Below are 26586 nucleotides of genomic sequence, written 5' to 3'. Positions count from 1 at the left end.
GAATTCTAGGATAAGTAGTAGCCATATATTAAGTTTCTGTGTTGCTTTTGATAGGCTCTAGCCTGAGATATTACTGTGCTGCTTTCTCTGTATAGAATGTGAAGACATCTAAGCAGGGACTTTCATAACAACTTAGATCATCTTGGCCAAGTTACTTTCCAAGATTAGTACCATCACAAGGTACACTAACTCTCTCGACACCTTTTTAATCCACTATAAGGATTTCATTTGTTTCATAATGGCATTTGCAAGTTAATGCACCTTTTGAAGATTCCTTATTAACATATCGGCATTACCTTATTGCCTCGGTACATAAAAGTATGGCACAAGCATTTGAAGAGTCTTCTGTCTTTCAGTGCCTAGCCTCTATGACCTGTGGGTATGCAGACAAGGAAGATATCTTTGTTCCGTGAGGTAATTGTTTTGGTTTAAAGAAACCCATTAGATGTGAGATGATCTCAGTACGCTACTTCGCTCTTGGCGTACCACGGCTGTACTACAGATCATATCTTCTTGAAACACATGGCACAGAGAAAAATGCCAAGTTGAATTGCCCCTCTGGGATGATCTTCCCTCCAAGATTGTGGGGCTCTTTCTTGCACAGCTGTCAGGCACTCCCAAATGGCTTTCACAGAAACCCTCTTCTCTGCCAGTCACTTGAGACATGCTGTTATACTGAGCAGAAGAGTGAGGCTCGAGTTCCTTACAAGGATGCCTTTGGGTCCATGGAGGCCTGCCAGTGTTCTATGTACGTGTATTCTAAGTTAGTTATGACCTTATCTGTGCAGCTAGTTTTGTAACAGGGAATGAGCAGGTTGTGTTAGGGTAGTTAAATGTCTACTAATTTAAAATAAGTATTTGGAATATATCATGTAATATACTTATGATAATTCAAAAAGGTAAAAACAATATTTTTTCTTATATCTTATTAATAATTTCAAGTTTGTTAAGAGTTGAAATACAGAGTTAGGTATGGTGGCACCTGCTTGTGGTTCTCGCACTTGAGAGGTAGAGGCAGAAGGAGCAAGCATTCAAGATCATCTTGGACTGCATAGTAAATACAGAGCCAGGCTGGGCAGCACAAGACTGTCTCAGTAAACCCAACAATATGAAGAGTTGAAATGGAGACTCCTTGTTGCCTTTTCTGTTTCAATTTAGGGTCATTTGTCCAAGTTTGATGGGGCTAGTAAAGCAGCATCAAGTTCGTAATGTTTCCTAAGTCCTCTGCTCATGTTTAAGTTATTCTTACAACTTGGGCATAAGTTCTTAATATTAGATGAACAAGAATCATAGAGTTTTCCCTGGTTATTTTACATTGTAGAATAATAAAACTACCAGAGCTTTATTGAAGTCATCAGACTTACTATATCGGTATTAGGCACTAGGAAGACACAAGGGTACAAATAGTGTTGCCCTTCGCCTGACCCTACCTGATTGCTGAGAGAGATGTGAGTAAACAATTAGTGTTGATGAGAACCTTCCTGAAGCTCAGAAGTCTGTGGAGACAAGACAAAGTACAGCTGCAGTCTGGGGGCGGGGCTAGCATGGAACCTGGTGTGGCATTCGTGAATAAGACGGGAGGAAGGAGAAATGGGCAATCACAAGTATCCCACCCACGAGGAGGCAGGATACACGGGGGTGGGGGGTCTTCTTCTGATGGCCAATAGGCCTGCTCTGTTGTAAAGTGGAATGTGTGCAGGGTGCTGGTGAGATGGTAACAGTAGATCATGACCACAGATTGTAACCCTGTAAACTAAGTTAAGAAGCTTAATTTCATGGTGAGAAGACTCGAGCCTTTGAAGCTTCTCAAAGGGGAGAAGAGAACATACATGAGGATTTGGTGGGAGTAAGAGTGACCCTTGATGACCCCAGACATCTTTCGTCTGCATTTTCTGTTTTGTTGCTTGTTGGTATATTCAGAAGGTTCTTCTTATTTTTATTTTATACGTGTGGGTATTTTTGCCTGTATGTATGTCTGTGCACCACACGTGTGCTTGTTGCCTATGGAGGACAGAAGAGGGTGTCAGGTCCCCTGGAATTGAAGTTACTGGTGACCAGGTGGGTGCTGGGAACCAAACCTAGGTCATCTGGAGAAAGAACAGAAAGATGTAGAAAAGACAGTCTCCAGCCCAGATGATCTTTTCTTATTAGGAGTTTTGTTTCACCTGGTCCATGTCATTAACAAGTACAGCTTGAACCTAGGACAGAATTCTGTCCATGTACATTAATTGGCTTGCCCGAGGATCAACACAGAAATACCTGAGCTCAGCCTGTAGTCTACCAACAGCAATATAAGCTAAAGGAGATGGCCATCTGTAATGGATAAAAGTGGGAAAAGTGGAATGCTACTGATATGATCAGTTTATCCATAACATTCTTATCCATAGCTCTTATTTATATCATGATCATTACTGGCACCAGGGTTTTCTTTTGTTCCTTTTTTTTTTTTTTTTTTTTTTGGTTAAATTTTGAGACAGAGTTTCATGTAGCCTAGGCTGGTCTAGAATTCCCAAGCTGCCTCCTCCACTTCCCATGTGCTGGGATTACAGGCATGTGCTCATATGCCTGACAACATTATTGGTGTTTTTGAGATAGAGTCTTGTCAAACTAGCTCAAATTTGCTTTGAATTTACCATATAGCCTACACTGGCCGCAGATTCTCAACATTTCCTGCGTCAGGCTCCCCAGGATTGGGTTTACAGGTGTGTATCACCACACCCAGCTAGCAAAGCTATAAATGACTTTTGATAAAATTTAGCTAATCCTTCTGGGCAGTGGTGGCACACGCCTTTAATCCTAGCACTTGGGGGGGGGGGGGGGGGGGGGTGGGCAGAGGCTGATGGATTTCTGCAAGTTCAAGAACAGCCTAGTCTACAGAGGGAGTTCAGGACAGGCTGCAAAGCTATACAGAGAAACTCTTGTCTCAAAAAAAAAAAAAAAATAGCTAATTCCTTCTACATTTTTTCTCTACATTTTAATATTTACTTACTCTCACATGCTGAGTACTTATGTTCATTCCACCCTTGTGGCGGCTTTGACGACGTGTGTGCTTAGCCCTCCTCCACAGTTGTGCTGTCGCACTGAAGCTTACAAACAAAAGCAGAGCTGGATTTTTATCTTGCATTTCACTGTCATGTCTGAACTAGGGCATGAGAGCAAAATCACTTAGCGTTAACTGGATGGCATGTTAAATGTAGTTTAGTTCTTATTACCAGTCAGGTGAGAGACCTCCTTAATACTAGCTCTGCTGCTCTTCATGTGCTTTATGAGCCTTTCAGACTAGTTACAAAAGGATGAGGCACAGAGTGCTTCTCTGGTGCTCACTGTGCTAGGTCCTAGGCTGAGTCTCCTATCCTCATTTTTTTTTTTTCTGTTTAATAAAATAACAGCTAGCATGAATAACTTTTTGTTTTCCCATCCAAAGTAGCTAACACCAAAAATCAGTATTGTAGGCAGAGTTTTCTTGTGCTGGCAGCCTCTCTTGAATAATCACTCAGAGTCTTAATATTAATTATAAATGCTCAACCAATAGCTCAGGCTTGTTACTAGCTAACTCTTATATTTATGTTAACCTGTATTTCTTATCTGTGCTTTGCCACTTGGCTTGGTACCTTTTGTCAGTACAGCATGCCCATCTTGCTTCTCTCTGCATCTTCTGGGAACTCTGGAGACTGCTTTCCTTCTTCCCAGCATTCTCTCTGGGTCAGGCTGCCTCACCCAGTCTCTTCGTGCCCAGCTATTGGCCAATCAGCTTTTTATTAACAATGAGAGCGACACATGTTTAGAGTGTTACAAGATTTTTCCACAGCACAGTGTCCTGTGAACTCCCACCATGTGAAACTTGTGTGTGTCCTTGTTTTCCCACCCTGGGATTTCCCGAGACTTGACTTTCATATCCTCCTCCTTCAAGCCAGTTAGGAATTAGCCCATCATGTTGGTTGAAGTGGAGCTCCCACTAATGGGATGAGAAAGAGTCACCACTAGTGTTTGACTAAAACTAAGGAGCTTCCTATCCTGGCATGTGCTTGCTAGCCTAGATTAGGTCATGGCACACCCTGTTTACAAAAAGAAATCGCCATGCAAGGCTACTTTCACTTGTGTGTTTCTTTGTGTGACTCCAAGAATATTCTTTTATAGTAGTAGTGGAAATTATGATTAATATAACATTTTGCCTTTTCCCTTTGAACACCATTTGTAACTTTAAAAAAATCATAGCTATAATTATTCATTGATTAGACTTTAGGTTTTTCAAGCTTATTTTGGGTGGCTTTATATTGACAGAGTTAAACCATTATGAACAGTGATAGTGTCAACCTTTCTCAGTTTTTGTGGTCTCCCGTAAGACAGCAGCATGCAGAAAGGCAGAACTGCTGCTGGCACGCCTCTAATCCCAGCATGCGGGAGGCAGAGGCAGGGGGATCTCTGGGAGTTCAAGGCCAGCCTGGTCTACAGAGCAAGTTTAGGACAGCCAGAGTGACACAGAAAAACCTTGTCTCAAAATAAAAATAAAAAAAGAAAAAAGAAAAAAAAAGGGAAGAAGGGGGGCAGGCAGAATCTAAAGTCTCTGAGTGGAACTGCAAAGAAAGCTCTTTGTCTTCACACTTGCTTGTTGTAGTAAAGTTTGTTTTCTACTAACGTCCATAAGCCTTTGGCCCTGCCAAATAGAAAAGAATTTTGTTTTATAAGCTTAAATGTTTAGAAGAGACAAAATTCAGGATATTGGAAAATGTGATTGCTTCTAGTTTAATAGATCCTTGGCTTAAAGATCAATTAAAAACTTGCAGAAATTTGCATCTTAACCTAAATTTGCAAATTGAAATTTGAGGAATTTATGTCTAACCTAGATGCTCTGAATGGTAGTTTAGAAAGTCTATGAAAATCTAGCAGATAAATGGAGGAATATGTTGTGCTTAAATAGTGAGTCTGAGTTGTCAGATTGTACAACTATCTCTGCTCTGCCTTCTGGAACATTTCCATTGTTCCTCAGAGAAAATTTTGTCATAAGTGTGAAGTGTTCCCCATAGGTTCATGTGTTTGAACATTTGGTTTCCAGTTTGTCACTGTTTTGGGAGGTTATGGAATCTTGGGGACATGGCACATAGGTGGTGAACCAGTCCACTGGTCTCCCGATGTGTGACCTGCCACAAGCTCGCACCTTTGCCCATGACACTGGCCCAGCTCCTAAATAGGAGCCTCTCCTCCCTGTCTTATTTCGTGAGGTTTGCTGCGACTGAATCAGTCCTTTCACCGTAAGCCTCCAAGCTGAGGGGAACTGGTGAGGACACAGACTGTATTACAGGTCTCGGAAATGTCCCAACCCACAGGGAAACTTCTTTAAGCTCAGAGGCTTCATGAACTTCCTAAACCTGACAGATAGGTTAGACCTTTCCCTCTCCAAGTATGTCTAAGCAGTAAGGCCCAGTGAGTGCCAGTCTCAGATCAGCCATGCCTTTAGAAGAGACAGAGCCCCGCTGAGCTGCCTACACAACCCGAAAAGCTGTCTCTCTAACTTCCTGTTGCTGCCTTCAAACCACTATGTGCCCAGGGTTCCAGCTTTTGTGAGCTCCAAACCATGGTGGGATGGCTTTCATGGCATAGCCATCTTTGATACATTTCTGCTCCTGTTAATAACCCCAGAACCTATAATACTGTGAATAAGACCAATAAAACTCATTGGTTTACCAAGTTGGACTTTGGCGGCATCCTTACTTTTAGCCTGTCATTGGTTTCCTATGGGGGGAGGGTAGACATTTGCTCATGTCTCCCCAGGAATAGTGTGACATAGCAGCATTGAAAAAAAAGTCATTGAAAATGAATAATTTTGTTGACCTGTAATAATCAGGGTGTAAACAGGATCAATTCATTTAATAAATCAAAGTGGCATTAACATTTCCATTTTTTCCCCCTCACAAACTGATATTCCTATAAATTATACTCCAGGCTGTGTTCTTAACTTAATATCTCTTGAAAAAAAAAAGGGTTACTCGTGTCCTTACTGGTGTGTCCCTCACAGAACTTTCCTTCCCACCTTCACCTGTATTAGATACTGCTCCCTTGGTCCCCTATGCCTCACCCTCTCAGGCCATTGCTTCCTTCTGCTGTGATCTCCTTGAGCGTAAGGACTGTCTTTCATACTGTGTCCTTGGGAATTGCATATGCAAGTAATGTTCAGTAAGTGGTTATGAGGCTGCTTGAATTCTAAAAATATTTGACTTCTAAATCCTTTCTGTTGTCAGGAAACATGCAATCCTCCTGCCTATATCTGTGAAGTGAGCTAATTGGCTTTCTTTCAGCTGATCAATTGTAGTGTGATTGACTCAGTTTGGGACCACACCTCAGTTTCTCTGCCTTTGGGTGGAACTTGGTATTAGTTTCTCTTTTTTCGTTTGTTTGTTTTTTTTTTTTTTTTGTTTTTTTTTTGGTTTTTCAAGACAGGGTTTCTCTGTGTAGCTTTGCGCCGTCCCTGGATCTCGCTTGGTAGACCAGGCTGGCCTCGAACTCACAAAGATCCGCCTGCCTCTGCCTCCGGAGTGCTGGGATTAAAGGCGTGCGCTACCACCACCCTGCTGGAATTAGTTTCTCAAGACTCTGGTCTTGAATAGTTTTCAAAGGGATAGTAATATTTTTGTTTTTATAGAGTGTGTGTGTGTGTGTGTGTGTGTGTGTGTGTGTGTGTGTGTGTACATATTAGTGTAGGTATGTCCACGGAGGACAGAAGAGGAAGTTAGATCCCTTGGAGTTGGAGTTACAGGCAACTGCAAGCCACCTATGTGTGTGCTGGGTCCTCTGGAAGAGCTGTATGTGCTCTTAACTACCAAGCCATCTCTCCAACAACAATTTAAAACTGTTGTCTTTTTGGCCAATGATTGGGACTTGACTGTTGTTTCTCTTTATGTTATATACTTACTTCCAGCTCGTTTGGAGAGGAGTTTTGAAGAGGTGGAAAACCACCTGCTGCGTCTGGAGGACTTGTGTGGGCAGTGTGAGTTAGAAAGACACAAACACGCTCAGTCCCACCACCTGGAGAGCTACAAGAAAAGTAAGAGGTGAGAAGTGTTCCGTGGTAATGTACATGCTAGTCTTTTTTTTTAATGTTTAATATTTTATTTATTCTTTGAGAATTTCATACATCTGTACAATGTATTTTGTCTTTTTCTTTTTTCTTTTTTAAGTAAGAACCTTTAATCTAATCTCCTTTGCTTAGCCCTTTTCTTAACCCTTAACAACAACTTGTAACCAACCCTCCTAAACAATGAAAATTGTCCCAGACCCCAAACCCATTAAAAGACCAAAAAACCACCTGCCCCACACCACCTCTTTGGGAATGTGGGTGTCGTATTCTTAAAATTACAAGCAGCCAGGTGGTGGTGGCGCACACCTTTAATCCCAGCACTCAGGAGGCAGAGCCAGGCAGATCTCTGTGAGTTCGAAGCCAGCCTGTCTACAGAGTGAGATCCAGGAAAGGCTCCAAAACTACACAGAGAAACTCTGTCTCGAAAAACCAAAACAAACAAACAAATAAAATTACATGCTAGTCTTTTTAAAAAGTATTGCACTATTGCAGTGTGTGTGTGTGTGTGTGTCTGTGTGTGTGTCTGTGTGTGTGTGTAAGAGAAAGTCCCAGGACAACTTGTGAGAGTTGGTTCTCCCCTCTGTCACCGGGGTCCTAGGGAATCAAGCTCAGGTTATCAGGCAAATGCTTTTACCCTTCGAGGCATCTCCCTCCCCCTTGCTATTCTGCACATGTTTGGATTGGTAATGATAAAGGTTTCAGTCTGTAAAGTTCATTAATAAGCCTTCCAATATTTGCTTGTTTAATTCTTAATCACGATATGTTGCCATTTAGTGATGATTTGCCAGAAGCTAGGGGTAGGATAAAGTGTGAACGCTCTACTTTGAAGGGAGAAGGGAGCAGAGGGCAAAACTGCCCACAGATCTGGTTCTGGCCTGCTGTGCTCCAGTGGCAGGAGACTGAGCAGCTTTCTTTTTTCTCTTATACCTTTAATAGTACAATGAGAGTGGAGGGAACCTGAGCCCAGGCTTCACAGAAGGGCGGGGTAGGTTCCACACTCAACTTTGTCACATTCTAGATGCTAGACTGCATAGTAATCTCTTAGTCTCAATGACACTGGTTTCTAGTGAGGATGATAATGCACCAGTCTTCACAATTCTGATTGGTAGTTAAGAAAAACATCTAGCCGGGGAAGTGGTGGGTTATCACATTGCTATTAAAGTTTCCTCGAGTGTTGAGGGTGGCTGAAGTTCCCTATCCATCCACAAGTCTGTGTAGATGTGTCTCAAGTGTTGGTCAGCCTTAAGAGTTCAGTATTCAGATTCCTGGACTGTCCTAACTTCACCACAGTGGTGTTGCTTACAATCAGCTTCTCAGGTGCTGATGTGCATGTTTGAAGGACTTCTGAACAGGATATACAGGCCCTGAATGAAAAAGAGCTCTGGAGAGCTGTATGTCATCCTGTTCACATACTGCATGCATGTGATTCCTTGTGGAAGTGGTTTTTATAAATTTCATTTGGCCTTGCAAGGTCATCAGAGTGTGTGACAGCTTTGAGAGTGTTATCTCACTCATCAGAACTTCTTTGGCATGTGTAGGTAGCCATATGACTTAGGAGATCTCCAGGCTGATATGTGACAGGAAGGTACAAGAGTGAGAAGTAGATAGGCTAGTATCCAGTTTAACAGTTAATAGTAGGTAAATACTCAGTTGGGAAGAAGTCAATCATGGAAGAAAGTTCATATGGTAGAACTAGAGTTTCAAAAAATATGGTAGAAAGTTTTGGAACTTTGAAATTTTAGTTTGGATACTGGTTGTATGACTTCAGAAAATGATCTTTTCATTTGTAAAGTGGGTTAATAATAGTGTCTTACAGGATTATTTTAACATTGTGTTAGCAAAGTGCTGGATTAATATCTGGCACCTGGTATGTGTCCTGATGGTGTTAGCCGGCACAGGTGTACGTTTTTGTTTTTTTGTTTTTTTTCAACTTGACATGAGCCTGGGTCATCTCAGAAGAGGGAACCTCAATTGGGAGAATATGTCCATCAAATTGGCCTGTGGACAAGTCTGATTAATCATTTTCCTGATTAATGAATGCTGGTTGGTGCCACCTCTAGGCAGGTGGTCCTAGGGTATATGAGAAAGGCTGAGCAAGGCATAGGGGAATAAGCCAGTAAGCAGTGTTCCTCCATGACCTCTGCTTCAGTTCCTCCTCTGACTTCCCTTCCTGGTGGATTACAAGCTGAGATAAACTCTTCTTCCCCAACTTGCTTTTGGTCATTGTGGGTTGTTTGTTTTGTTTTTTTTAGTTTAACTTTTTATTGATTCTTTGTGGATTTCACATCATGTATCTTGATCTCATTCATCTCCCTGTCTCTTCATATCTGCCCTCTGCCCTTGCAAATCCCCCCCCCCAAAATAAAATAAAATAAAATTTAAAAGAAAAGAAAAAAGAGAGAAAAATCTCAGTGAGGAAGCTATAGTGTGGCCCAGTGAGTCACACAGTTTTTGCTCTTTGGGGGGTCCACTGCCCAGCTCCCAAATAAATCACACATGTAGGCTTATTCTTAATTATGAATGCCCTGCCTTAGCTTGGCCTGTTTCTTGCCAGCTTTCCTTAGCTTTTGCCTCCAGGCTTTTCCCGTTCTCTTACTTCTGTAAATCTTCCTCTCACTCCGTGGCTTGCTGTGTAGCTGGGTGGCTGGCCTCTGGAGTCTCCTCCTCCTCTGACTCCTTCTTCCTTCTCCTCCAGTTTTCTCCTTCCATATCTTCTCTCTTTCTGCTTAGCCTTTCTCCTGCCTTGCTGTTGGCCATTCAGTTCTTTATTAGATCATCAGGTGTTTACACAGGCACAGTAACACAGCTTCACAGAATTAAACAAATGCAACATAAACAAAAGTAATACACCTTAAAATAATGTTCTATAACAACTCAGTATACCCTTTAGTCCATACATCTTTACTTGCAAGTGTTCATTGAAATGAGTCATTGGTCTGGCTCGAGGCCTCTGGTTTCTGCTACACTATTGACACTGGGCTCTCACTGGGGCTCCTCTTGGATATTGTATTGTTGCCCTGTGTCGGGGAGATCTTGCAGCTTTGGGTCAGCAGAACTAGCCCCTTTATATGCTCCAACAGATCATAGATGGGGTGGATATTGGAATGGACCAACTCAGAGCCCTGGTTCTGGACCTGGGTGGTTGCTGGATTGGTCAGACCGCCAGCTTTCCCTTATCCTCACCACTAGGGTGATTTTTCCAGTACCACCCCTGTGCAGTAAGCAGCATGGGGCTGGGCCAGTTCTCCTGCTCTCATGCCCTCAGGCCAGCTCACTAATACCTATACCACCAATGTCAGCTCTACTGTGTTTCCCAGGCAAGGTGGAGGGGCCACTCTCTTGAGGGCTGCAGCTGGTAAGAGGCAGGACCAGCACTCTCATTCTCATGATCTCAGGGCAGTTCTCCCACCTGCCACGGGGGGCAAGTGGGGGTGCTTCTCTCCCTCGCCCATGCCACAGCATGGCAGATGAAGGGCAGGGCCAGATCTCTTATGCAGAATGGTTCACCTGCCGACCGCCTCCCAACAGGGTCAGCTCTACTGTGCAGCTCAAGCACTTTCCCGAGTGCTGCTGCTCTAAGGGACAGGGCTATTCTCACCTGCTGTATGTGGCGAGGGGGAGGGGGAAGGCATCTTTCTGTCTTCCTCTCCACCTTGAGGCAGATGAAGGGAGGGGGCCAGCTTTCTCACTCTCAGGCCTTCAGGGCTGGCTCATCTACACCCCTACCAACAGGATCAGCTCTACTGTGCTGCCCAGTGGTCATTGTGTTTTTATCCCACCAATAGAAACGCTAATGAAGACACAATATAAGGTGTGTGACTGTAAATATATCAGTACCCCAATGTTTCATTATCACCACTATGTTTTTTGGATACAAAATTATATGAATATTGTGACTTTTTTCCATCAGTATAGATTGAAATTTGACTGTTGGGGAAAAAAATGATGAGACTCTTTCAGTCTTGAACAAGTTAAAGGATTTGATAGAAAAGGAAGTCTGCTACCTGGAGCTGTGAATATTGACTCTTTACTAGTGACCTAGATAACTTTTACTTAATGCATTATGATTTATGCCATGAAATGGAAGTGTGGAAAAGTCTAATGTACTGAGTAATTTTCAATGTCTTCCATGGTGTTGAAATGGCAGAGTATGTCTCTTTAGAGACAGAGTTTAGTAAAAAGCCACAACTCCTTCCTAGTTAATTCCTGTGTCCTTGGGCACCAGCCATTTACTTGGGACTTTGATCTTGTGTAAAAGTTTGCTTAGTCTAGAATCTTTTTGACTAGTATTTTAAAGACTTCTGAAAATAACATTGTTAATAAATTTAGATATGATAGATTTTTTTTTTTTTTAATTATTGATTTGAGCTGAGGATTGAACTCAGGGCCCTGCGCCTGCTAGGCAAGTGCTCTACCACTGAGCTAAATTCCCAACCCTAGCTTTTTTTTTTTTTTTTTTTTTTTTTGCCAGAGCTGAGGATGGAACCTAGGGCCTTGTGCTTGCTAGGCAAGCGCTCTACCACTGAGCTAAATCCCCAACCCCAAGATTTTTAATAATACCAATTATTCTATAATGTGAAAGAAAGATGGTTTGTGCCGGGTGGTGGTGGCGCATGCCTTTAATCCCATAATGCAATAGATCTCATGAGTTTGAGGACAGCCTAGTCTACAGAGCAAGTTCCAGGAGCCAGGGCTATTCAGAGAAACCCTATCTCAGAAAGAGAGAAAGGGGGAGCAAGACAGAGACAGAGATAGAAACAGACAGAGAAAGAAAGGAAAAACAAAGAGATGGTGTCTGTGCTGATTGAAAACACCAGCTCATAATCAGTAGCCTGAAATGTACAGGCAAACATTTCATAGACTCTGATCGTCTAAATTTAAAAATTTTGTTTCTCAAGGAAAGCATAAAATTGATATGGAGTGTCATGACAGTTTTTAAGCCTAAGAATTTGGGTGAGATGTTTAAAGGGTGAGAAATTTAAATTAACCAAGACTTTGGTTAATCTTTTAAAGACTTCGTCTGAAAAAAAAATGTAGATGTAGATATTTGTTAATACTTAAGACATCTGCATACAATATTGAGAATTATCAAAGCGTTTTATACCAGTGTAATAAAGCACTTGATTTATTATTTAAATTGAAGTACTTTTTTTAAAGACAAAGTTTCTCTGAATAGTCCACTTTGTAGACCAGATGGGCCATGAACTCACTGCCATCCATCTGCCTCTGCATCCCGAGTGCTGGGATTAAAGGCATGCACCATCATCACCCTGCTGAAGTCATATTTTTATTCTGAAGTGATAACTACTGATTGATTTCAGAGTTATAACAGAAATGCAGTTGGGTTAGATTCTGTGGTACATAGTGGAACTCAGGAAGCAGAGGCAAGAAGATTGGAAGTTCGAGGCCAACTGTCTCAAAAAGATAAATAAAATACAATGTGAGTTATTGGGAATGTCTCTAGATACCTAATCTTGATTTTCTTCTCCTCTTTTTGCCTGTTTGACCTTTTGCAAATCATCAGCATTCTTAGCTGTAAAAGAGAAGTGATGAGAATATCTGACAGGGTTCTTGAAGAAAAGAGACAGTTTTGTTTTGTTTCCAAAGAGCCAAGTAAGAGCAAGCCTGCTTAACTTACAAAATCTCTGGAAATTCTGAATTCTAGTTACCTTGCATCTTTAAATGTTAGCAGTAGAAATCCTGTAAGATGGTGTTTTATCTGCTGATAAACGCAGCCTTTCTGAAACATGCAGGTGAACATCTCTTTGAAAAGAAATTTTTTAGAAGCAAATACATCTGATTATTTATATGGCTGATTAATAATGTGTTACACTGTAAATAATCTTGTTACAACAAAGACAGAATTGAACGATTTTATTCAGACAAATGTAATCGGATGGTTCTCTTCTGCCTGCCAGTTCCCAAATAACCACACAGATGCTTATATTAGTTATAAATGCTTGGCTGGTAGCTCAGGCTTACAACTTAAATGAACCCATTTCTAGTAATCTATGTTTGCCACTTGTCTCATGGCTTTACCTATGTTCTAACACATCTTGCTCCTCCAGAGGCTGGCTGGCGTCTCCTGATTCTGCCCTTCTTCTTCCCAGAATTTTCCTAGTCTGGCTCTCTTGCTCAGTCTCTTCCTGCCTAGCCATTAGCCAATCAGCTTTATTATTAACAATGAGCATAATCTATATCAGACAAATATAGACTATATTTATGGAAAACACATGAAAGTTTTAAGGAAGTTAAATGCTAGCATTCAAAAGAGGAAACAACAGATGACATCAGTATTCTAGAAGTGCAAGAATGCAGTTGTAGCTGGAGACCATCTCTTCAGCCCCCGCCAAGCCCTGTTTGTCCAACAACCCACTTATAAAATAACCACACAGACACTTATATTATTTAAACTTCTTGGCCTTTAGCTCAGGCCTACCGTTGTCTAGCTCTTACTCTTATATTTAGCCCATTTCTATTAATCTATACTTTGCCACGTGGCTTGTGGCTTACTGGTACCTTACATCTTCCTTGTCCTGGCGGCTGCTGGCAGTGTCCCCTCCTGCCTTCCTGTTCTCCCAATTCTCCTCTCTCTTAGTCCCGCCTATACTTCCTGCCTGGCTACTGACCAGTCAGTGTTTTATTTACTAATTAATCATCCACAGCATGCAGTGATGATTGATCACAGCACAGTCTGACATGTGTGAGACTGAGTACCTATAAGGAGAACTCAGACATGAAGTGTGCTGCTGTGGACCTCAGAACTCTGGAAAAGCTCAGGGACGGAAGCACCAGTTCCTTGAGAGGAGAAGTGAGCTGAGAGCTGGAACTTTGGGGGAAAGGACATATGTGGAGAAGTTTGATCCTTGCCTGAGTTTGCAGGGCCCAACAAGTACCCAACATAGTGAGCAGGGAAAGGTCTACTGTTGATGGATATGTTTGTAAGCTTCGCTACATCAGGGGTAAAGATGGTAAACACTTCCGAGAGGTTTTGTATTAAGGGTCATGAATCTGGAAGACCTTGGTTCCTTAGCAGCACTGCAACTAGATAATTATTTCTGGGCTAGCAAAGATGATTGGTGGCTGTAAAGATGATTGGCACAAAGCTAGGACTGTTTGAGTTCACATCCACTTATGCCAGTGCTCACCAGGCAGCCAGGGTTTGAGGGATTTAATTAAAAAATGCTCTGTGAAGTTGAGGAAGGTGCATTGTGGCCTGCCCATTCTAATCAGTAAATTTTCAGAGGTGCTGCCCAAGCTCTTAGTCCACTATGCATTTGGCCAAAGGAAGAACGTGCCTCTGAACATCATGAGTGCTGATGAGGTAACCAGAGCCCTGGAGAATGCGCTAAATGACAAAGCCTGAAGTCTCCACCAAGGACTGTGAGTAACAGCACAAGAATCTGGGCTCTACTGGACGAATACAGTGTGGATAAAGGTGCTTCTGTTCCTTATAAAGCTTATGCTGGAAAAAAAGAAGAGGAAGAAGAAAGATGATTTCTTCTTAGAATATGAGTATTTACTTAGCAAAATATTTATCAGAGATGAGGAAATAAAATCATTTCCAAGCACAAAGTTCCAGATTGGTTCATACGTATACTTTGTCAAGAAATTACGGAGGATATAGTCCGTACACCAGGGAACCAATCATGTAAGAGAATGCTCCATCCAATAAGGAAGGAGGCAAAGGGAAAGGTGTCCAGGGTGATGGTGACCAGAACCCCAGAGGACATTGCCAAGGCAGTCTAGCAGATGCCAAGAGCAGTATTTCTAAGAGGAAATGGAATGAGCAGGTAGATAAGCCTGACTTGAGTAGAGTTTTATAAACTATGACCGAGAAGTTGATGAATTAGTTCAGATAGGTTTGTTGGTTGGTTTTATTTATTTATTTTTTCAAGAAAGTAAGAATAAGGCAAATATTAACTCAAGGGAAAACAGGACATAAGACAGCAGCATGGCTCAGTTATAAACAACATTCACAAAATATTGTGATCCTTAAATGCAGAATCATGATACAGCTTTTTGGGGAGCTGGGCACAAGAGAGCATATTTGTGTCAAAGTGCAAGAGGGGATCTCAAAATGAATTCTCATGTTGTACAACAGAAAATCAGTAATGTTTAAAATAGGAAAACTGGGAAGAGGGATCGAGAACAAGAAAAGAAGGAGAGGAGGACATCAGGTGCCAGCCACCCAGCTACACGGCCAGCCACAGAGTAAGGAAGAAAGGCATATAGAACAGAGAAAGATAAAAGCCCAGAGGCAGAAGGTAGACAGTATAATTTAAGAAAAGCTGGCTAGAAATAAGCCAAGCTAAGGCTGGGCATTCATAAGTAAGAATAAGTGTCTGTGTGATTAATTTGGGAACTGGGTGGCAGACCCCCCAAAAGAGTAAGGAGTAAAAAAAAAAAGTCTAACCACAGTTATCATCTGGTCTTCATAGATATGTGCACACCAGTAAACCAGCACACGTGTACACACCATGACACAAAAAAGCTTAACTTTCTGATTCTCAAATAAAGAGTTTTTAAAAAAATAAACTCACCCTTTTAACAAAATAGTGTGCAAATAGACAAGTGATTTTTTTTTTCCTTTTCTTGCTCTGAAAAGAGATTGTGTACAAGATGTTGGATGCATGACATATGAATGGGTATGATGTGCTATAAAGAGAAAGTATTTGTATACCTGCAGGCATGTCCTCCACTTAACACTGTGGCATGCTGATGTTGTCTACAGAATTCATGCTTGAGATGGACACATATGAGTTAACAAAAACAAAACAAAACAAAACAAATCTCAGGTTTTGTAAGTTTTTGATTTTTTGTTGTCCTGAATTCATGACTGTCTTTGCTCCAGGTTGGCCTGCCCTATTATGGCTTATACATTTCCTGAAACTGTCGTCCAGACAACTGAGCAGGGTTGGGAGGTGGGAGAAGAGAGGTGGTTTGTTCTTGTGCATCTCTCCAGGGGCTCCTGTTTACCTTCTCAGTTAGTGATCCACCCCACCATAACCTCAGGTGGCCAGGGTGCAGCCACTGGAACGGAATGGTAGACTGAGTTACATAGTATTATTTAGCTACTTAGGGCCATCATCAAAGCAAGGGCTTTAACTCCTACTTCTCTGCAAACTTGTCCTTTTGTATTGGCTTTTGAGTTAGAACAAATTGAATCAGTCCCAGATGTTGGTATCAGAGCCTATGTAGCTGAGAAAGGATGTGTGGTATTTTGTTGTGTTTGGGCCTTCTCAGCACAGAGAATGGGTTTCTACTCTTGCCACAGCAGAAGTGTGAACCATGCCCAGTAATAACTGTGGTGGTGGAGGGAAGTGTAGCTATAGGAAACTATTTGTGAACCTGAGAACTCTCAAACCTACCTTGATAAGCACTTGGAATGGATGGTTTAACCAGTGTGTTTATGGGTTGCTCAAGAATATTATTCTTGGGGCTGGGGAGATGATTCAGTGGCTAAGAGCACTGGCTGCTTAACAGAGGAGTTAAGTTCAATTCTCAGCATCCACATGGTGGTTCATAGCTGTCTGTAACTACAGTTCCAAGGAATCTGACATTGTCTTCCGACCTCTGAGCACCCAGCAAGAACATGATGCATAAATGTGTGTGTAAGCAAAACACTCAATATACATTTATACATAAATCTTTTTTTTGTTGTTGTTGTTTTTTGTTTTGTTTTGTTTTTTGAGACAGGGTTCTCTGTCTAGTTTTGATGTCTGACATGGATTTTGCTCTGTAGACCAGGCTGGCCTCGAACTCACAGAGATCTGCCTAGCTCCGCCTCCCATGCTGGAATTAAAGACGTGCCCCACCGCTACCCGGCTATAAATAAGTCTTTAAAATAGGATATCCTTCTTTAATTATCTGATAAAAGTCATATATAAAGAGCTGTGTTTGAACAACATTGCATGTATAATAATATTGCTGTTACTGATAGCATTTTGGTCTGTGTTTGTGCATATTCATGTAGATGTACACATATTCTGTGCATATGAGGCCAGAGTTCACCATCAGATGTTGTTCCTCAGTTGCCATCCAGTTTGGCTTTTATTTATGTATTGGTTTTGGGACAGGGTCTCTCATGGGTCTGAAGCTTACTGCTTAGGCTAGACTGGCTGGCCAGCAAGCCCCAGTGATTTCTACTGTCTCTACTTTCTTAGTTATGGGGTTAAGGTACATGCAACATTGCCTTACCTTTTTGTATGGTTCTGTGGCTCAAACTCAGGTCCTCATGATTGTATGGTAAGCATGTTATGGACTGAACTATCCCTCTAGTCCTGCTGAATGTTTTTATGGACAGAAACAGGGACTGCCTTGACAAACAGTACTCATTGTGGTGTGTATAGAATATGGTTTTCGGGGGTTGGGGATTTAGCTCAGTGGTAGAGCGCTTGCCTAGCAAGTACAAGGCCCTGGGTTCCATCCTCAGCTCAAAAAAAAAAAAAAAAAGTAATCATCCTTGTAAAGGCTGGGCAGTGGTGGTGCACGCCTTTAATCCCAGCACTTGGGAGGCAGAGCCAAGTGGATCTCTGTGAGTTTGAGGCCAGCCTGGTCTCCCAAAGCGAGTTCCAGGAAAGGCGCAAAGCTACACAGAGAAACCCTGTCTTGAAAAAACAAACAAACAAAAAAAGAATATGGTTTTCAGCAGACAGGAACTCATACTCTCAGGTGTGAGGTGGTTGGGAATGTGATTATTTAGCCCTACAAGTCTAACTCATGGATCTCTTGCAAATGTTTTTGTAACTAGTTGTACATAAATTTCTCATAAAGAAATGAGTATTTACTCTATGAGCTAAAATAAAGGACTTAAAACCACATGCATGCTCTTCTTTGGCAGACAGTTACAGAGTGGCTTGGTATCTTTGGAGTCAGTTTACATGGTAGTCATGGAATACAGGCAAAATGTGTATAAATGATCATCTCAAGGATAGACTGAGCTTTGGATAATGGAATGATGATATAGCGGTTAGAAAGGGGTAGACTTTTTTAGGTGTCAGGGAAGGCCTAAGCAGATACATAGAGCTGTGTCCTGAACCTGAAGGTTGCAATATGAGGATCTAGGATTATACAAGTCCAGGCAGAAGGAACAGTATGAACAGAGACTCTGTCCTAGTACTGGGTAGGCTTGTGAGAATGAAAACAACTAAGGTTGGGCAGTGGTGGCGCACACCTTTAATCCTAGCACTTAGGAGACAGAGGCAGGTGGATCTCTGTGAGTTTGACAGAGTGAGATCCGGACAGCCAGGGCTGTTTATGCACACGTACACACACACACACACGCACGTACGCGCACACACACACACACACACACACACACACACACACACACGCACGTACGCACACATGATGCATTAAGGATGTAATTTAAGATAATTCTTGTTTCCAAACTCCTGGATTACTTAGGTCTTATGTAGTTGGGCCTGGCCTTCAACTCCTGATCAGTACTGAGTTTCGAATTTTCCCCGGTATAGAGCCTGCTCCTCCCAGTGCTCAGCAGCATGTGGTCAGTACCGGGTGTCTGTGCATTACATCTGCCTTGCTGCTCTGACATCAGTGACAAAGAAACAACTATACAGGGAACCAGAGAGCTGAGGGCCCCTCCCTTTCGCTCCAGACCAGCCCTCACCATCTCAAGCACAGCAATAATGGCTTAGATTTTCTGTGGCTCCCTCTACTCTTTCTAGTCTTTAGTTCTGGCTTGGGAAAATGTCACTGTCACTATTTCAAAGGACATGAATCCATATATGGTACTAGCTTCCACAGAGGGACATTTCTCCCTAATTGAGCATCATTTTGTTTCTCTTGAAGTTTCACATCGTGTTTTGTGTATGACCGTTCTTGTCCTTATACTGATTAAGAAATACATTGTCTAGGGCTGGAGGGATGGCTCAGCGGTTAAGAGTACTGCTTGTTCTTCCAGAGGTCCTGAGTTCAATTCCCAGCAACCACATGGTGGCTCACAACCATCTGTAATGAGATCTATTGCTCTCTTCTGGTCTGCAGGTGTACATGCAGATAGAGCACTGTATACATAATCAATAAATAAATCTTTAAAAAAATGAAAGAAATACATTGTCATAAAATAACACATTTAAGAAGAGAAAATAGAAATGATAAGTAGTTCTCAAAATTATTGCAGTAAGAATGTGGGAAATCTTGGGATGATCCATGCTTTTATGTGGATTAATGGAGTTTGGAAAGTACACTTAAAGATAAATAATGGACTAGTTAAAGGAAGGTAAAATATTATTTTACCTGATATCTACTAATATGCCTCTTGAAAAGAAGACTAATGAATGAACAAGGTGCATGGCATATGATAGTTAAAATATTTCTTGATGGAGAGTATATAAATATTGTGTCCAATACTAACAGAGAATAAATGTAAGATGTTCTTAAATGTTAATTCTCCAGCACTGTTAAACTACATTTTTTATATTGTAAGTTTTAGTTTCCTTATAAATGTTCCATTGTTGATGACTCATGGTTTCTGGTAGTGATTCCTTCCACTTCCCATTCCTGTGCCCTCTCTAGGAGTTTTGTTGTTGTTGTTTTGAGGCAGGGTTTCTCTGTGTAGTTTTGGTGCCTTTCCTGGATCTCGCTCTATAGACCAGACTGGCCTCGAACTCACAGAGATCTGCCTGCCTCTGCCTCCCGAGTGCTGGGATTAAAGGTGTGCACCACCACTGCCAGGCTCTAGGAGTTTTTACATAACCTTGCTCATCTACCACAAACATGGTGATCCTAGGCTTCAGTGTGGGCATCTTTGTACCTTCTATACACTTGTACTTTGAAATCCAGCGAACATCTCAAGATCACCAAAGCTCCAAGTTTTCTTCCACTACAAAACTTGACTGTTCCCATTCTGCCTTCTACAGAGTCACGAAGCCCACAGTCATAGGCGTCTTGGTAATCCCTTTCTCCTCTTCTGTCAGCTCTACTCATTTCTCAGTCCAGACTGTTTCTATAAGTCTGTCTTCGCTTTGTGTCTTATTAGAGACCTTTTGAGTTGAGACCCACATTTTGGTAACTTCTTCAGTTATAGTGGAATCCTGTCAATAATCTTTCCCTTAGTCTGATTTTATTACTATTATGATAGTTCAGTTTTCTAAAATTTAGCTATGATTAAATTTCTTATTATTTTAAAGATAAAAATAAATTATAATAGTGATATTTAAAACGTATTTAATCAGGGCTGGGGATTTAGCTCAGTCCTCATCTCTGAAACCTAAGTGAACTTACAGAATTCTCCAAGTAGGTGCAGTCTTCCTTACCAAGAGGAGAAGCAAGACTGGAGGAGGTGAACGACGTGCCATGGGTTGTAGAGCCAGGAAGGGGCAGGCAGCTCTAGACTATAGCAGAGTCCCTGAACTAGTCCCTCTGGATGTCTCCTGACAGAGCCATCCGTGCTCTGGGGTGCCTGGAGTGTGAAGAACCTCAGCTTTCTCAGGACACTGACTGCTGCAGGTAGATTGTCACAATGAAGATCAAAGACTGGCCGAGGAGAGTCATTTGTCCAGGGACACATCTGGCTGTAGGGGCTGGAAGTTCTTGATTTTTCCATTCCATTTTCTTTTCCTCCTCTTGTCTCAACCACACCAAACTTGAAGGGTATGTCATTCCTGGTGGGATGGTGAAACTACAGTGCTGAAATGATGGACCATTGATTGGCAATATTGGGAGGGTTGGGTACTTCCTTCATTCAAAATCTGGCTAACCAGGTAAAATTTTGAATTTAAAAATCTCAGCAATACACAGATGACAGAAACTGTTTTAATGGTATTATAGTAAGTATGTTTAGCCAGTCAACTGCATGGCAATCACAGAGTGCCTTCTCAATAAGTCCATGCTGCCTTATGTTAGGTTTTCTATTTCATGTTTGGTTAATTGTGGCTTTCAACTTATTTTTAACAGTGTTCTAACACAAAGCAGATGCTGGCAAAAGGTTTGAGGTTGCTCTGAGTGAGTTTCCTGTTCATGACTCTGGTCTCCAGTAGACTTAGTGGTCTATCAGGTAACTTTCTGGTAGGGCTAAACTATCTCAGGTGACTGGCATGAAGCTAGGTCAGATTTAGACTTAACCTGTAATTCTAGATGCCAAAGACTACATGTTAATAGCGTAAGAGCTCTGGGTCTTATCACTTAATACTGCTCAGTATCATCCTACCTTCTGGTCCATTAGCTACCAACTCACTGTGCAGTAAGGGGACATGTTTTTCAGATGATACTACATCTTGGTAGACTCCAACCAAGCCACTGGGAAGGTGGAGATGAATGGTTGGTGGTTCTTACTCAGAGAGGTGTGGTGAGAACCTTCCTGGAACAAGTGGTTACTGTAGGATCTGTATACCTGCCATGATGAAGGAATCCTTCTAATTTTGTCCTGTTGATGACAAAGAAAAAGAAATAGCCCTCACCTCAAAGGGATTAAGAGAAGGTTATTCTGGAGCCTGGGAAACATGGAGTGTAGTCACCCCAGGCTTCCTGTTCCCCTGTGCAAGTAGTTTCATGGAGTTGTATAATATAGCAGAACAAAGAAAGCCATAAATCAAGGCAATTTCAAAATACGGTGGGTACATCAGAGAGAGGGTCACAGCAAGGTCGGGGAACTCTCTCCTACAGGCTTCAGATGCTGTCTGTGATACACTTAGCTTTGAGTTGGTGGAAACTAGGGGGCTGCTAAGTTAACAAATTCCAAAAGGTTTTTTATCTTGTAGTCATGGGATGTTAGTTCACACACAGAAGCGGGCAAAAAATGGCTGTTCAGGCGACTAAAACTAGTTCAAGATGAGGTTATTAGGCTCTGGAGCCTGCTGATTAATTCCACCCTCTCCTCCACACTACTGCAATCAGTCGGTCAGTTTTTGCAAGCACCATTCTCAGGAATCCTTGTTTATAGTCCTATATAAAAAAGACTGCTGATCGTAGCTTTGAAAAATGTTCCTAAACATTTTCAGTGAATTTTACAAGTCATCCTTTTGAATGTGATATTTTATGTTAACTTATTATTATGGATTGTCCTAGGAGCAGGCAGGTATTTATTTATTTGTTTGTTTTTGGTTTTTCGAGACAGGGTTTTTCTGTGTAACTTTGCGCCTTTCCTGGAACTCACTTGGTAGACCAGGCTGGCCTCGAACTCACAGAGATCCGCCTGCCTCTGCCTCACGAGTGCTGGGATTAAAGGCATGTGCCACCACCGCCCGGCGCAGGTTGGTATTTAAAGAGTGCTTCTATCCATGAGGTCATTGTGTTTAAGGAGGCATTTGTCCCCTGGCTCCATCCTCTTAAGTTTGCATCTATGAGTCTGATTTAGTTGATTTCTACATATACACTGCTTCTAACACTTTCCAGATATATTTATTAATGTGGCACTTCATTTTTTGTTTTGTTTTTTGTTTTTGTTTTTTATTTTGCCCTCAGCTTAACCCCTATAGAGAAATATTTAAATGTCCTTTTTACCCTTTGGAAATAGTAGCTTTTGAGTTTCATGCTATTTTTTAGTTTCAGAGTTCACTACTAAATTTTGAGAAGGTATTTTCTGCATTCATTAAAGTTTATAATACAAAACAATCCAAAAGAAAGCATTTCAATTCTACTTACTTAATCATCTGAAAATAATATGACTGCCCAGATACCTCTGCGTAGAACATGAAGATAGTGCTACTGAGCCCATTTTCATCATAGTGAATATGGTGGCAGGCAGGCAGGTGCAGGTTGAGGACTACATCCTAATATGTAGTCAGGGAAAAAGAACTGGGCCTGGCATGGACTTTTAAAACTTCAAAGCCCACCCCAAGTGACATACTTCCTCCAACAAGGCCATAACCATTCCAACAATACCACACCTCATAATCCTTGTAATCCTTTCAAATAGTTCAATTATATGAGCCTATGGGGGCCAATTCAGACCTCCACAGGTAGGTCAGGCTGCTGTCTTGGGTGGTACTTGGGTGGAGACGTGTCCTGCTCTCCTGGAGTGAAGACCATTCTGGGTTGCTGATTGACAGTGGAGCTACTGTAATTGCAAGGCCAACTAACTTGGAAGCCTCTTGTTCTCTTGTTTTTTATCTTGTTGTTCCAGGTCCTCTGGAATGTTCTGCTGTGCTGTATAGTTCAGCCAGGCTTCTAGCCTTCCTTCTCATCTTCTGTTTCTTCCCTTCCCTTTCTCCCCTTCCTTTTCTTTTCTTTCTTGCTTCTTTTTTTTTTTTTTTTTTTTTGGCCTTTTGAGACAGGGTTTCTCTGTGTAGTTTTGGTGCCTGTCCTAGATGCTGTGGATATCACTCTGTATAAATAAAATGCGGATTGGCCAGTAGCCAGGCAAGAAGTATAGGCAGGACAAGCAGAGAAGAGAATTCTGGGAACAGGAAGGCTGCCAGCCGCCACCATAACAAGTGAGATGTAAGGTACCGGTAAGCCAAGCCACATGGCAACTTATAGACTAATAGAAATGGGTTAATTTAAGATACAAGAACAGCTAGCAAGAAGCCTGAGCCATTAGGCCAAACAGTTTAAATAATATAAGCGTCTGTGCATTTATTTTATAAGTGGGCTGTCAGACTGCCGGGGCTTGGTGGGACTGGACCGGAGAGAAAACTCCAGCTACACCTGGATCTTGCTCTATTGCCCAGGATGGCCTCGAACTCATAGAGATCTCCTCCCCTCCCCCAGTGCTATGATTAAAGGCGTGTGCCACCGCTGCCCAGCTTCTTTCTTTTCTTTAACGTTTAAACCATTGCCAGACTAGCCTTGAACTCACAGCAGTCCTCCTGCTTCAGACTCTTCTTGGTGCTGGGATTATAGGTATTAGTTCAGCTATCTTTTGACTTGTTTTTAGATGAGCCTGCTGGTCTTGAAAGAAAATCCCTGTATAGAAGTGCAACTAATTATACTGTCACTTTTCTCATTTTTGTGAAATCCAGAATGCCCCTAAGAGAAGGGTTTCATAGTAAAATTTAAAAGCAGTAGCCAGTTTAGCTTTCTTTTACCTGAAGGTCTGGATAACAGAGCAATCAGTATTGGTGGATGCACTTTAGGAATGCTTTTGAAAGTGTTTTGTGATATTCTGTGCTTCTCTCTTCTGTGAACTAGGTTAGGTCACTGACAATATCCTCAGGAGGAAACTGGGTCAGCCTTGCAAACACTCTGGGTCTTCTCAGGACTTAAGTCTTAATTGGTAGAAGTCAGGTCTCTTGGTCATGGATCTTAATTAAGACCATGGATGATGATGATGAAGATGATGACGACCATGATGATAATGTGAATGGTTTTAAGATGGGTCCTTGCTCTGTGGCCTAGGCTAGACTCACACTCTTGGTCCTCCTCTCCTAACCTCCTAAACGCAAGGATTATAAGTTTCTACCACCACACCCAGCTGTACCTGGAATTCTTTAGAAACTTTTCAGTCTTCCTGAGGTATGAGAAAAAACAATTGTGTGTGTGTGTGTCTGTGTCTGTGTCTGTCTGTCTGTCTGTCTGTCTGTCTGTGTCTGTCTTGTTCAGAATTGAACCCAGAGCCTTGGACATGTTAGATGTTCTACCACTGAGTCACATCTTTCATTCTGTTTATTTATTTATTTTTGTTTGTTTGTTTATGTGTGTGCACGCACACATATCTGCACATGCCACAGCATGGGTATGGAAGTCAGAGGAAAACTTGTGGGAGTCAGTTCATCATGTATGTTCCAGAGGTCAGGTCAGAACTCAGGTCATCAGGCTTGGCAGCAAGCCATCTTGCCAGCCCAGTATAAGAAATTCTTTTAACATTACGTTAGGTTTTGCTTTTTGTCTAGGGAATGCAAGCCACTTGGACCCATTTCCTGAACTTTCAGATGGCTTTCCCTTATAAGAGAACTGTTTATCTCCCCTATCCTCCCAGAGAAGAAAGACAGATCAGGCAGTTATTGGATTGTGAATGTTGAGACAATATAGTATGGAAAGAATCTAGCTATAGGGGGTGCCACACCATTTTTACCATCCTGTGTATGAGAGACGTCTTGAATTTTAGCTTTTAATGGTGAATCTTAAAAACAAAAACAAAAAACTATTTTAGAATATTGCTTCTCCATCTTCTGAATGCCACATAGAATGACTCCCATTCTTGTAGTTGGAGTTTTCTCCAGTCCTGCTCAGACCCACAGCCACTCATACCCAAATAAATACCCAGATATGCAGGGCAGTAGTGGCGCATGCCTTTAATCCCAGCACTCGGGAGGCAGAGGCAGGCGGATCTCTCTGTGAGTTTGAGGCCAGCCTGGGCTACAGACTGAGTTCCAGGAAAGGCTCCAAAGCTACACAGAGAAACTCTGTCTCCAAAAAAACAAAACAAAAACAAAAACAAAAAAACCCCACACAGATGCTTATATTATTTAAACTGTTTGACCTAATTGTAGATGTAACAACCTTATTAAATAAGAAACACAGAGCCAAATGCAGAGTTAAAGCCCAAGCGGTCAGAGCAGTAGTAAGAGCTGAGACTTAAAACCTCCTTCTTACCCTTCCTGCCGCTCAGCAAGAAACTTACTCCATGTGTGTCTTTTTATTGACTTTCTGTTCTGCCTTCTCATTGGTTGTAAACCTAACCACGTGACCTCCTCATCATTGCCTGTCTATAGGGACCTCCAGGTCTTCTATGTTGGTATTGAGATTAAAGGTGTGTGTCTCCATGCTGGCTGTATCCTTGAACACACAGAGATCTGTCTGTCATGTGATCGGGATCAAAGATGTGCGCCACCACCGCCTGGCTCTTGCTATGGCTTGCTGTTAGCTCTCACCCCCAGGCAACTTTATTTATTAACATACAAATGAAATCACATTTCAGTACAAATAAACTATCACCATATTTCCCCTTTTCTATTTTAATAAAAAGAAAAAAGTTATAACTAATATAAGAAAAACTATATACAAAAGTACAATAACTATCAATAACTATATACCATATATACAAGTAATAAATACCTAAACAATGTCTAGTCCATTTGTATTTGGCAAATTCAGAGAAAATAATTCCATTATCTATTGTATTTTGGTAAGTCCAAAATGTACCTGATTCACTTTCTATCCTAACTTATATTACTAACAGAACTATCTTATAACATCTTTCAAATTTATATACTTACACCTCTTCAGTGAGTTTCCTTTCTGAAATTCTTAACAAGGAAAACTATAACTATAACTAACTGATCTTTAACTCCCTCAGAGACCCAAGAAGGAAATAATACTACCTAATAAAAAATAAAAACAGGAAGTGCATGCAAGCAGCTTCCATAAAAAATGTGAGTTGACAGAAACAGCCAGCTGCCTGGACAGTCACCTGAGGTTTCTCCGCAGTGTTGGAGCATATCTTCAGTCTAAAGGCTTAGCGTATCTGACAGACTCATTTGTGAACTAGGATGTATACAAAGTCAACAGTTTGACCTCACATTTGGTGAGAGCAGTCCATGTACCAGAAACACCTGAATCCCACTAGTGTCATGTCATGATTCAGGATTTTCAATTCTGGAAATTGTTGA

At 41.6% G+C, this 26586-nt stretch overlaps 1 protein-coding gene across 2 annotated transcripts in view; it reads left to right on the top strand.

Moving 5' to 3' along the window:
- Dtnbp1 (dystrobrevin binding protein 1) overlaps positions 1 to 26586 on the top strand; it is a 123542-nt gene that overhangs the window by 32677 nt on the left and 64279 nt on the right. For both annotated transcript variants that reach the window (XM_036188155.1, XM_036188156.1), the window contains exon 6: positions 6914 to 7046. In XM_036188155.1, coding sequence (XP_036044048.1) covers positions 6914 to 7046 — 133 coding nt within the window. The remainder of the gene's footprint in view (positions 1 to 6913; positions 7047 to 26586) is intronic.

This window comes from Onychomys torridus, chromosome 5 (assembly GCF_903995425.1).
Source record: "Onychomys torridus chromosome 5, mOncTor1.1, whole genome shotgun sequence".
Classification (NCBI taxonomy): domain Eukaryota; kingdom Metazoa; phylum Chordata; class Mammalia; order Rodentia; family Cricetidae; genus Onychomys; species Onychomys torridus.
This window is presented reverse-complemented; position numbering and strand designations above follow the sequence as displayed.